The sequence below is a fragment of the Argopecten irradians genome, unplaced genomic scaffold (genome assembly GCF_041381155.1).
Source record: "Argopecten irradians isolate NY unplaced genomic scaffold, Ai_NY scaffold_0924, whole genome shotgun sequence".
NCBI lineage: Eukaryota > Metazoa > Mollusca > Bivalvia > Pectinida > Pectinidae > Argopecten > Argopecten irradians.
Genome location: NW_027188391.1, coordinates 1 through 14,557, shown reverse-complemented (window position 1 = coordinate 14,557; position 14,557 = coordinate 1). Strand labels below are relative to the sequence as shown.

The window sequence follows — 14,557 nt, the reverse complement described above, 5'->3', positions numbered from 1 at the left end:
CAATAAGAATGCTGATGATTTACCCCCTAACTGTCCCCAACCTCAACATCTCTTCTCTAATATTAATATCACTGAACAAGATATTAAAGACCAGTTACATCTCCTCAACGTTAATAAACCAGCTGGCCCGGATACTATTCCCCCCAAATTTATTAAAAATGTATCTAATTCGCTAATTAAACCACTACACATCATATTTAACAAGTCTATTTCTACCGGTACTCTTCCAAATGTATGGAAACATTCCAATGTCACTCCAATTTATAAAGGCAAAGGTCTACGATCTGATCCATCAAATTTTCGACCAATCTCTGTAACCTCTATTTTTAGTAAAATACTAGAAAAGATTGTTTTCAAATACATGTTTAATTTTCTTTCAGAGAATAATATCATTTCCAAAAATCAATCTGGGTTTTTACCTAAAGATTCAACTACTTTTCAATTATTGAATATATATGATACAATTGTTAAACATATGGATAAGGGTAAAGAAGTAAGAATGGTTTTCTGTGATATTAGTAAAGCATTTGACCGCGTTTGGCATGATGGTCTTATATATAAATTAAAAAAATATGGTATTAGCGGAAACATGATTAAGTGGTTTTCATCGTACTTATGTAATAGGATGCAGAGAGTGGTCGTTGATGGATTCAGATCTTCTTGGAAAACCATTCAGGCAGGTGTACCACAAGGTTCAGTGTTAGGTCCCTATCTCTTTCTTTTATACATAAATGATATTAGTGAAAATTTAAATTCTAACGTTAAACTGTTTGCTGATGACACATCATTATATACACTTATAGAGGGAGACGGACATGAATCTGCAAATATCTTAAATTCTGATCTTAGAAAAATCACTTTGTGGGCAAACGCTTGGGGAATTGCTTTTAATCCAGATAAAACAGTAGCTCTTCTATTTTCAAGGCGGACTGACTCCCAGGCTTTACATCCTGACCTAGTCTTTAATAACCGTACAATAGTGAATGTAACTAACCACAAACATCTTGGTCTCTTCTTTAATTCTATGGCTAATTGGTCGAATCATGTCAATTTCATTTATGAAAAAGCATATAAAAAGATAAATATACTCAGAATGTTAAAATACAAAATAGATAGAAAGTCTTTAACAACTATATATACTTCTTTTATCCGACCTATTCTTGAATATGCTAGTATCGTGTGGTCAAATTGTACCCAGGCAGAATGTGACCTCTTGGAGTCAATCCAGCTTGAAGCAATACGTATAATTACAGGTTTAAGAAAGGGGACTAGTCATAATATATTATATAATGAAATTGGTATTGTACCTCTCATTAAGAGAAGACATCTTCATCAAAATATCACTTTTTATAATATCTTCAACAATAACTGTCCCAACCATATAAAAGACCGACTACAACCATTCATTAACACCAGTACTGCCTATACTTTTCGCCATACTAGATTGTTTAATATTCCAACCTCCAGAACTCAAATATACAATAACAGCTTTTTTCCGTCTTTAATGTCAGAATGGAACTCTCCGTCCTGTCCGTTTCCCTCTATGTCATCCATACGTGCAATAAAAAAGGAATGTTTACAAACTGGTATTACCGATAATTTTCCAATATGTTCGGAAGCATTTAAATATTCTGGCGAGAGGCAAACAAATATTACATTGTGCCAATTAAGAAATTCCGCTAGTAATCTAAACTCTGATTTATTTAACTCTCATTTAACCGACAGTCCTGCCTGCCTGTGTGGTTTTCCAATTGAAGATTCCTATCATTATTTCCTTTATTGCCCTCTCTATAATAATCAAAGAACTCGCTTGTGTAATTCTATTCTTGCACTAGATATCAACATTCCTCATTCTATCGACACTTACCTCTATGGATATAATTGCCATTATTTTAATTCAAATGATAAACTATTGAAAATTGTACATGAATACATTAGAGATACCAGACGTTTTGTATGAGATGTCATTGACACTGAGAACATTTAATTCTATTCATTAAGATATTGTGAACATTTATTAAATATGCTTTTCCACCAACGAATGCTATTTTCTCTCCATTAAATACATGAGCAAACGAACTGATGTTTTCTACAGAAAGTCTTAACTTCTTTTCTACTTCTAAATAAAAATATAAAATAATTTATTACATCCCGAGAAATGTCCATGCCACTGTGCTCTATATGGAACACATTCACCAAATGTATTGTAAATTACTTCAATAGATATATATTAACATGATTAAATGCTAATTATTGCTCAAATAATGAAATTCATTTATTCCTTGTTGGTGGTGGAGCATCTTTAAAATATTGTAAATATTGTGATACTTATCTGACAATAATTTCTTATGTTTTATTTTAAGCTTATGAGATTCTCCTAAATTAGTTGTAATTTCTGTTAACGAGATGCTATTTCTATTGATGGATTTTATGTATTGTACTGTTATTCATGTAGCTACCGGGGAGAGGGCTAATATAGGCATAGCCTGTTGCCCAATCCCAATTGTAATACTACAATAAAATATTCTGAAATGAAAAAAAATATAAAATCATATTCGCAATTTGTCCCAACTGAAAATTGTATAAACACTTTTTATTTTGATTGTGTGATCAGTAATAAAAAATAACTGCGTATTTTAAAAAAATCCGTAAATTGTCCACTTATAAAACGACGTAAGACCAAACGTCACCACGGCGCGTTACGTAACGTCAGTTTGGAACATGTTAAATTACATCTAGGTTTAGCTAATATCAGATTTCATAAAAAACAATTACTTAACACCGGAAGACAGACTGTTAGATTTGTAGAAAACATATGCGTTGTCATACAGGTACATGTTTCTTCTAAACACAATCATTTCACTTGTAAAGAGATCTAGAGTAGATACAAAATTGACACGCACGTGATGCACACTGGAAAATGTCCTTGTGACTGCATATCTTGAAAACTAAAAATGTGTTAAACTCTAGAGAAAGACTGGGAACAAAAAGAGTATATTTTAGTTAATGTTATACATACATATATTTAGACACACCAGGGTGTCCACACCCCCTTTTTAAATGTGTAGGAGTCTAGATAAAAAATCAGGAAATTTCATTCTCTTCTTGGTGTATTATACTAGTACGTGTACATGAAGAATACGAATTTTACCGATTTTTATCTGGATCCATCAAACGTCTAAAAATAATCTATGGACACTCTGTTAGGTCCAAATTGATATACACTGTACATTGTACTAATTCTCGGACCCCTGTGATTCATAACAGTAACTTCAGGCACGCCATTTAAAAAGCGTGATTGGAAATCGATCTGCACTAAAATTGAAAGAAAATTTGTCAACGTCGGTCATAGGAAAAGTGCTTTGATATTTATTGTCAAATCCGCGACGACAGTAGACGCGATGATATTACAGGTATGTCGGTACACCTTAACCACTAGGTCATCGCGACTCCGTAAGTTCCAGTAAGCCTCAATGAAAAAGTGAACGTGGTCATGAGGAAATTGAAATTCACTCGTATATACATTTGTTTGTTTGATTAATTAACGTCCTATTAACAACTATGGTCATGTAAGGACGGCCTCCCATGTATGCGGTGTGTTGCGTGCATGCCGTGGGAGGTGTGCGTTTTGGGAGACTGCGGTAAATTCATGTTATGTCTTCTTGTATAGTGGAACTATTGCCCTGTTTATAGTGCTATATCACTGAAGCATGCCGCCGAAGACACCAAGCAACACACCCCACCCGGTCACATTATACTGACAACGGGCGAACCAGTCGTCCCACTCCCCGTTTGCTGAGCGCTAAGCAGGAGCAGAAACTACCACTTTTATAGACTTTGGTGTGTCTCGGCCAGGGAACAGAACCCAGAGCGTTCGCCCCTGTGAGGAAGGCTCTGGGTTCTGTCCCCTGGCCGAGACACACCAAAGTCTATAAAAGTGGTAGTTTCTGCTCCTGCTTAGCGCTCAGCATACACTGTAAACTTTTAGTGTTAACTTAATCCATTTATGGTGTTTTTAAAGTGTAACTTAACACCAATATCGGTGTAAAAAAAAAACGGTAACACCGTTCCTGGTGTAAAGTTAATCTAAACAATAAAAAGTGTATTGTTTACCCAAATTTGGTGTAACTTCAATCCAAATTTGGTGTAAGTGTGCAACGTTACACCAAAATGGTGTTACTTTACACCAAATTCCCACTTGAAAGTGTAACGTTACACCCCGGTGGTGTTACTTTACACCAACCTTTCACCTAAAAGTGTTACCTTACACCACAGTGGTGTTACTTTACACCAGATCCTAACTTGAAAGTGTAATCTTACACCGCAGTGGTGTTACTTTACACCAAAGTCTAATTTGAAAGGGTAACCTTACACCACAGCGGTGTTACTTTACACCAGATCTTCGTTTGAAGTGTTACCTTACACCACAGTGGTGTTACTTTACACCAAATTCTTACTTGAAAGGGTAACCTTACACCACAGCGGTGTTACTTTACACCAGAACTTCGTTTGAAGTGTTACCTTACACCACAGTGGTGTAACTATACACCAAAGCGCAATATGAAAGGGTAACCTTACACCACAGTGGTGTTATTTTACACCAGATCTTCGTTTGAAGTGTTACCTTACACCACAGTGGTGTTACTTTACACCAAATTCTTACTTGAAAGGGTAACCTTACACCACAGCGGTGTTACTTTACACCAGAACTTCGTTTGAAGTGTTACCTTACACCACAGTGGTGTTACTTTACACCAAATTCTTACTTGAAAGGGTAACCTTACACCACAGCGGTGTTACTTTACACCAGAACTTCGTTTGAAGTGTTACCTTACACCAAATTGGTGTAACTTTACACCAAAGCGCAATATGAAAGGGTAACCTTACACCACAGTGGTGTTACTTTACACCAAATCTTCGTTTGAAGTGTTACCTTACACCACCGTGGTGTAACTTTACACCAAATTCTTACTTGAAAGGGTAACCTTACACCACAGCGGTGTTACTTTACACCAGAACTTCGTTTCAAGTGTTACCTTACACCACCGTGGTGTAACTTTACACCAAAGAGCAATATGAGAGGGTAACCTTACACCACAGTGGTGTTACTTTATACCAAATCATAACTTGAAAGGGTAACCTTACACCACAGCGGTGTTACTTTACACCAGAGCTTCGTTTGAAGTGTTACCTTACACCACAGCGGTGTTACTTTACACCAAAGCGCAATATGAAAGGGTAACCTTACACCACAGTGGTGTTACTTTACACCAAATCCTAACTTGAAAGGTAACCTTACACCACAGCGGTGTTACTTTACACCAGAACTTCGTTTGAAGTGTTACCTTACACCACGGCGGTGTTACTTTACACCAAAGCGCAATATGAAAGGGTAACCTTACACCACAGTGGTGTTACTTTACACCAAATCCTAACTTGAAAGGGTAACCTTACACCACAGCGGTGTTACTTTACACCAGAACTTCGTTTGAAGTGTTACCTTACACTACAGCGGTGTTACTTTACACCAAAGCGCAATATGGAAGGGTAACCTTACACCACAGTGGTGTTACTTTACACCAAATCCTAACTTGAAAGGGTAACCTTACACCACAGTGGTGTTACTTTACACCAAATCCTAACTTGAAAGGGTAACCTTACACCACAGCGGTGTTACTTTACACCAGAACTTCGTTTGAAGTGTTACCTTACACTACAGTGGTGTTACTTTACACCAAAGCGCAATATGAAAGGGTAACCTAGCTTAAACCACAGTGGTGTTACTTTACACCAAATCCTTACTTGAAAGGGTAACCTTACACCTCAGCGGTGTAACTTTACACCAGATCTTCGTTTGAAGAGTTACCTTACATCACAATGGTGTTACTTTACACCAAACCATCGCATGAAGTGATACATTACATCAAAGGCCTAAGGGACTTTATTTAGGGCATGCTCTGTACAAAATGGCGGCCAGCTCAAAGATCATTTGACAGAGAGGGGAATAACAACATCTAACAAAACTAAAGGGGCACTTTTAGAATTAACCGAAGTTGCCGACCTGTTAAATGTATCGCCTCTCGAGACCGACGATTACGAAGAAACATTTCGAAATAAGAGGACAATGGTTGTTGATGCCGGATGTTTTGACGATATCAAGTTGCAAAGTCGCAGCTACCCGATATCGGGTTTGGATATATTTTTGTGGATCTCAGTAGTGATTGTGGTTGGGGTCAAGACCGGATCAGGCACTATAAAGATGACAATGCATCTAAACTTTTCCAACAGAACCACATCAGTAATGTCGTATATCACCAGCAGCACGGTCATATTAAGCCAAGTGTATACCTGAGAGACGACAGAACGGGGAGCCATTGCTGGATACTTATGGGAACTAATTAAAGGCTTTATCAACTCTGGTGGTTGTACATGTGTTGCGTAAGTAATTAGTACCCTTTTTTAAGGTATCTACATGTACAATTTATCTCCCCACATATAATATTAATGTACATGTTACGTACAACGTACAGTCAATGGCCATAATAATTAAATTAAGTAAGCAAGTGAATATTTTTCTGTATATTGTTAGTAATTTTACAAATTTTTAATTGTTATTCCTAGAGAAATTTTACATTCAATCGTAACAAGATTGTATGTACTGACTAAGGACATTTTTGCACCCTATATATATTATCTAAAAATATATTCCGTGCCATATTTATCGATAAATCGATCCTAAGTGTAGACATGTAATTTTTATGATGCCATTTTACTATAGACAAAGAAGGAAATGGCGGCGTCATCAAACGTTATTTTGATGTAATCGTTCACAACTCACACATATTGCAACGGAAGAACATGTACATTATTTCAAAATAAGCTTTAGATAAGTAGTTTTTATGTTGTCAACTTTGAAGTTTTTATATATATGTATATGGTTGCATAGAGGAGGAGTTTTAAAAATGTAAAATTACTAATAAAATATAGTATTTAGAATCGCTTGCGTACTGTATTATGGGCACTGATAAAGACAGTAATTTAGGTTTTGATTTTTAATTCATATACAGCGATGAAATGTACAAACATGAAAACCGTTGACTGTATACTATACAAACCCATTCTCATCTGTACATGTATTAGAATGTATAAAAGTATACATGTACTGTACACGTAAATGTTTCCATAATGAACAAATTAATCAAATGCAGGTACATTGTACTATGACTCTCTAATGAATTTACTTTTTTTTAAAATCTACACAATCAATAAATAACAAGAATTTCGGAAACCATATACACTTGACAAACAGGAATATACAATGTATTTCATAGCTAAAAGTTTGCAACGACATAATGATATAAATAGATTTATCTCTTTGTTGTTTCATAGTTATACGTATACCCTGAATAGAAATTTATAGACTTTTTAATTTTAACATATATAATTATATAAAGTTAGTCCCTTAAATTTGTTTCATTAAATAACTAAGTGATAAATTTTCAGAAGAACAAGATGCTTTGTGTTTTTTTTTTTTAGGGTGTAGATGGTGCTATAAACACAAGTGTACAGGAACCACCAATTTGGGAAGACGGTTACACCAATTTGGGATGAAGGTTACACCAATTTGGGATGAAGGTTACACTTATTTTGGATGAAGGTTACACCAATCTTGAATGAAGGTAACACCAATTTGGGAGGAAGGTTACTCCCGATATTGGATGAAGGTTACACCAATTTAGAATGAAGATTACACCGATCCTGGATGAGGTTACACCTTTTTTGGGTGAAGGTTACATCAATTTTGGATGAAGGTTACACCAATTTGGGATGAAGGTTACACCAAGTCGGGATGAGGTTACACCGATCCTGGATGAAGGTTACACCAATTGAGGATGAAGGTTACACCTATATTGGATGAAGGTTATACCAATTTCGGATAAAGGATACACCAATTTGGGATGGGGTTACATCGATCCTGGATGAGGTTACACCTTTTTTGGATGAAGGCTACACCAATTTAGGGAAAAGGTTACACCTATTTTGGATGAAGGTTTCACCTATCCTGGATTAAGTTTACACCAAAAAAAGTGGCACCACAGCTGCCTCCTTTTTTGGTGTAACGTTACACCAAATTTTTAGGATTAAGGTTACACCAAAAAAGGTGGCACCACAGCTGCCTCCTTTTTTGGTGTAACTTAAAAATTTGGTGTAACGTTGCACCAAAAAAGGAGGCAGCTGTGGTGCCACCTTTTTTGGTGTAACTTAACACTCAAAAGTTTACAGTGTACAGGGAGTGGGACGACTGGTTTGCCCGTTGTCAGTATAATGTGACCGGGTGGGGGGTGTGTTGCTTGGTGTCTTCGGCGGCATGCTTCAGTGATATAGCACTATAAAAAGGGCAACAGTTCAACTATACAAGAAGACATAACATGAATATACCGCAGTCTCCCACAACACGCACCTCGCACAACATGCACGCAATACACCGCATACATGGGAGGCCGTCCTTACATGACCATAGAGCTGTTAATAGGACGTTAATTCATCAAACAAACAAACAAACAAACAAGTTTAAAGATGTTCCATCGCCGACAGAGCATAAACGATACTCGTCATTTTTAACAATAATTGGTGTATAATCGTATGTATATGTGTCTTATTAACACAAAAATATAATATAAATGATTTATTTAGCTTTTGGTGCATGAGTAATCAGTACTTCATTCCATATAGGAAATATTGCCAGGGATTTTTTTCGGGATGCAAGTAATTATTTTTGATATTTTTTATCTTTAAAGTAAAATTAGAAACTCAAAACTTTTGAATAGTGGTAATGGTGTAAAGTAAGTAACTTTGCATCTGAAAAAATACAAAATCGTCTACACCTGTATCCAATAAAGAAAAAAAAAAACATTTGTCAGTGGTGGAGCATCTTTAAATGATATTTGAAATGTTGTATGCAATAGTTAGTGTAAGAGTTATCTCGCATTTGACATGTATGAATGCATTGATACATACTTGTTAAAGGTTGGTTTCGCCAAAATAAAATAAAATAATAATAAAAAAAATTAAAATTTATTTATGTAAAATTTATACATAAGTATAATCTGCAGACCATTTTTCATTGCAAGGAGCGTACAATACAAGTGGTAAATACTCCTCTAAAAACAGACCAAAGTCAATCTTTACATAGAAAAAGACGTATTTTTTCCAAAACATCTACAAACGGAAGCGTGCAACAAAATGTTAGATAGAAGTGACAGTCTTGACACAGTAAGTTTAGTAAACAAAACTACAACTCGAATCGCGATCTTCCACTGCATGAACTCACCAACACACGTGCAACACGAGTCCAACAAAATCTGGGCAAGTTCCGCATGATGTGCGGCTTTTGCTTCATTTTTGCTACATGTCGGCTCTGAATTTCATCCCTAAATATATCATAGGGTGCTGCCTATTCCATTCTAACTTCCTCCTCTTTGTTGCCGATTCAGAAACAATTTTAATCTTTCACATACTTTTGTTCAGCCCATTTTGTTTACTTATAGTATGCAACAATGCGCATGTGAAACTTCGAAAACACAATCCGTCGCAGCTTCATATGTATACAATCCAATCAGTCTGCCATTGTAATTAAATCAAGGATTTCCATCAATTTCATATTCAAGACACATTTGTGCCATCTCATATTTCATAAAAAAATTAAAAAAGGCATTTTTAATGTGCGTTTTTTTTTTTTTATCTTTTCTACCGTTTATCGGGTTTTACAAAACAATATTTATTTGGTTCGGCGAAATCTACCTTTAAGTGTACTGTTAATGTGGTAGACTTAATTTGCAAATTAAGCTGGATTTAAATTCAATATTAAAAAAAGTATTTTTGACAAGGTTGGTTTTATAGATTTTGTTATAGTATTGTATTGGACTGAGTGATGAAACGATCTAGTTGTGGGCAAAGGGAAAATAACCCTAAAATCACATTTGGAACTTTGGAACTGTTTTGTTGTAAAAGATAGAAAAATGGAGAAGAATAAAAGGAAGCCAAAATGAAAAGACGTGTTGCTGTCACTCACTCTAACATTCCCCAAACACAACAATTTAACGTCCTAGCGAGGATTCATACCTGATGTATAAACATAAGAAAGAAATATATAAACACTGTTTATTGGTGTAACCCATCTATGTACAGGTTAATACAATTGCTATGTTGCGACAATATAAGTGAATTGCGTAAATTAGCAAAAATTGTATTTGAGGCCACGAAAAAAGGCCAAGCACCAATCATAATTCTAGGGTTGCTATTCTAGTAGTGTATACTATGATATTACAAGGGCCCAATGGGCCCGAATCGCTCACCTGCAATCTGGTAATCATGCATGGTTCATAGTTAACAAATAGAGTAAATAAGAATTTATATCACCCCTAAGCACATTAGAGGCCCTTTGCCTCTTGGTTATTAAAAAGAGGTCGTTTAAAGATTTTAGCCTATTTGACACCTGTGACCTTCAATGTAGGTCAAGGTCATTCTTTTGAACAAACTTGGTAGCCCTTGGCCCCAGCAGGTCAAAGGGCACCAATATCAGGTTCCCTATACCTTTTTGGTTATTAAGAAGCAAGCCTTTTGAAGACTTTTAGCCTATTTGACCCCTGTGACCTTGAATGACGGTCAAGGCCATTCATTTGAACAAACTCGGTTGCCCTTGATCCCCAGCATGCCACAGGCCCAATATCACGTCCCTGTGTCTTTTGGTTTTTAAGAAGAAGTATTTTAATGATTTTAGCCTATTTGACCCCTGTGACCTTAATGAAGATCAAGGCCATTCATTTGAACAAACTTGGTAGCCCTTGATCCCAGGCATGCGATAGTCCCAACTTCGTCCATCTTCATTTTCGTCCAGAACTTCTTCCTGCAAGACTTCTTGCTAACTGATGGGGTGTCTGCCCCATCGGCCGATCCTGTTGAGGTGTTTGCCCAATCACTTGGTCCTGTTGAGGTGTCTGCCCCATCAGCTGATACTGTTGAGGTGTCTGCCCAGTCTCTTGATCCTGTTGAGGTGTCTGCCCCATCGGCTGAACCTGTTGAGGTGTTTGCCCCATCGGCTGATCCTGTTGAGGTGTCTGTTCCGTTGCTTGGTCCTGTTGAGGTGTCTGCCCCATCGACTGATCCTGTTGAGGTGTCTGCCCCATCACTTGATCCTGTTGAGGTGTCTGCCCCATCGGCTGATCCTGTTGAGGTGTCTGCCCCATCACTTGATCCTGTTGAGCGTGTCTGCCTAATCACTTGATCCTGTTGAGGTGTCTGCCCCATCACTTGATCCTGTTGAGGTGTCTGCCCATCACTTGATCCTGTTGAGGTGTCTGCCCATCACTTGTTCTGTTTGTTGATCATGTACCCATTTGAGATCATCCCTGAATGATGCCAGTAAACTGTGTTTTGTTCTTTTTCTTTAAACTATCTAAAAGAACATAACAAAAAAAGTATATATGTAAAAACTAAACTTTGTATGACAAGAATGTCCATTTCCTTGAGACCAAATTTTCATTAGGCACAAAAAATTTTCAAATAAAGGTTTTTTTTTCATTTTTAATATATTTTACATTTTGGAAACAACCATTTCATATAATAGATATACAAGACCTTGAAAATTTGGTTCAAAGACTAGAATCAATTGTGCATAAGCTGTATCTGTTAGATGTTCGCAACAAATTATTTATACAATGTATGAGTAATTATGAACACTTCAATTTCACTTAAAGGTAGGTTTCGTCCCAACCAAATAAATATCTCAATTTTATTTCTTTATGGCGTATGAGATTGAACAAATGTGTCTTGAATATAAAATTGAAAAAAAATCCTTGATTTATTACGATATGTCAGCCAGGACAGGATAATATGCAAATGAAGCTGCAATGGATTGTGTTGTCGAAAGTTTCGCGCATGCCCATTGTTTACGGCACTAAAAGTAAACAAAATGGCTGAACGAAAAGCGCGCGTGAGGAAAAAAAATGTATCTGAATCGGAAAAACAAAGAGGAGGAAATTAGAATGGAATCGGTAGCACTCTAGGTTATCTCTACGGAATGAAATTAAGAGATTGACATGTAGCAAATAGAAGAAAAAGAAGCCACTCATCTCTCAAGCGGAACTTGCCCGAATTCTGTTGGGGACTCCTGTTGCAGAGTGGTGGAGTTTAATTAGAACACATATGCCAGCGCACATACAGCGGCAGACAAACTAGATATTTTGTTTATGTACTAAGCTATGTAAGTAACAGGAAGTGTTTTAGATTATGTGATATTTAAAAACAGTCCATCGCACTACGATTTGTTTTTGTTATTTTTTTACTACTAACATGCGCGTGGCAAAAGACTGTGTACACTGCTTACCTGACTTTTGTTGCATGCTTCCGTTTGTTGATGCGGCCTCGTTTTTGGAAAAATAAATTATGTCATGTTCTATGTAAAGCTGACTTCGCTTTATTTTTAGAGGAGTATTTCCTGGTCAAGCTAGGCAACTGACCACCCCATATTGTTCCCTGTAATGTATTAAAAATGATCTGAAGATTTATCTATGTACAGGATAAATTTCAATTTCGAAGTCTTTATATTTCATTGGGCGAAACCTACCTTTAATGATAAATACTTTCTCAAAAGGTGCAACCAACCAATTAAAGCATGTCTGTTTCTTAGCCTTTAATTATCACTACTCTTTTACTTTTTTTAATGTTATCCAGATTCAAATAGCAATGTATTGTCTACATTACAGAAATACATTTTTAAAACTAATTTTTGCTATAACATTAAACATATGCTTTGGTATCTTATGCACTCACATATTCAGTTGTTTAGGTTTTTACAGAAGCCCACTAACCATATCACTGATTTCCAAGTTTATCAATCACATTATATATTACGGCTGGGTATTGGAAGGTCTAAAACGATACAATACGTCATTGACACGATACGTATTGATGATACAGTGGACCTCTTTTTCAAATTAATTTGACCATTGCGTTTTGAATATTGTGACAATAAAAGACAATTTTGATAAAAACATTAAACCTGGCAAAAACCACCAAACACTTGATATGGTTTATCATCTGTGTTAATTAATTTCTGTCAATTCGTATACTTAGTTTTGAAAAGGCATTTCTAATCCAACTAGGTGACACAGATGCTTTAAACACCTCCTTTTGATTGAAATAATGTTTAAGAATAAATTTTGTTTGGAATTTCCTATTTCTATAGAAAAAAAGGTAGGTTACGTTGTTTAGACGATACAGCTATATACACCATTTTTATTTGTTTGGAATTTCCTATTTCTATAGAAAAAAAGGTAGGTTGCGTTGTTAAGACGATACAGCTATATACAGCATTTGTATATCAACATTTGATAGGCTTCTGAAAACTGAAATGTAACTGTATATAGATATATTGATCCAGCCATGATATATATATATAACAAGATAACCAGAGGGCTTGTGTCACTCACTTGCAATATTTCAGCAACATCATTTGTACCTTTTTTAAATTCTAACATAATAGGCATGCTACAAGTTACAAATGAGGAGTTCACGATATCCAATGCTGCATCCAATAGAATTTGCTTCTATAAATTTACCTATTTTTGCCCCTGCCCCTCATGCTTGCAGGAGTTTTCTGTTACGATTTGAATCCCAACACCATTGGAATGCTACCAGATTTGTTTGATTGTTTGAGTTTTATAGCCCATCGACAACTAAGGTCATTTAGGGCCAAACTACAAGTCAGGTATTATTATCAGGATGCTACCAGTTAAATTTTGGTCACTATATTTTTTTTCAAAAGACCTTGTTGATTGACGGACAGACACTACTGTATGGCATAAGGTCATGGCCACCTTAGTCCTTCAGCAAGATGAACAAACAAAACGTCGCAGACTTGCCAACTCTTACATCCATGATGATACTCAAGATCATTGCATTCTTCCTTTTTCACAGATATAAATTTTCTTGATTGTATAATCTAATAGGCCCAGATGATAATGTTATTGTGATCAGAAGGTATAGAAATAAAAAAATCCAATCTAAGCTATTTCATAAAGGAAAGTGTCTCCCTTTTGTCATCTCTATGAAGTTGGCAATCCTGAACTTTTCAACAAAACTACTAACAAAACATTAACAGAAACAAGTAACTCTTTATACCTAAAGCAATCTCAACATCTGAATATGATTCACTTAGATGTTTCATTTTGCTTTCTTGGACAATAAATCTGTAAAATTCAATAAGTGCATATAAATTTAAAAACTATAATAACTAATTAACATTAAAGATACTGAACAATTACAATTTCATCAAATCAAAAATATAAAATGTTATCAAGATTAAATGTATCACTTTGCCTTAATTATATTGTCTAAAAACATCTTTAATCATTTTTGGCAAATATAAAAAATTAAATTGAAACAGAAACAACTCAGAAACTAATTCATAACAATATCTTTCAGAAAAGTGTAAAACAAAATATGTGTGTTCCCCGAAATAAGACATCTGTGTCTCATTAGATTTCGTGTCGTGTCC

General features: G+C 35.7%; 1 protein-coding gene across 1 annotated transcript; it reads right to left on the bottom strand.

Annotated features, from left to right (window-relative positions):
• Nucleotides 1-10,800: 10,800 nt before the first annotated feature.
• LOC138313781 (period circadian protein-like) lies at nucleotides 10,801-11,307 on the bottom strand. The gene has a single exon (XM_069254078.1). The coding sequence runs from the start codon at nucleotides 11,305-11,307 to the stop codon at nucleotides 10,801-10,803; it is 507 nt and encodes a 168-aa protein (XP_069110179.1).
• Between the last annotated feature and the right edge of the window lie 3,250 nt (nucleotides 11,308-14,557).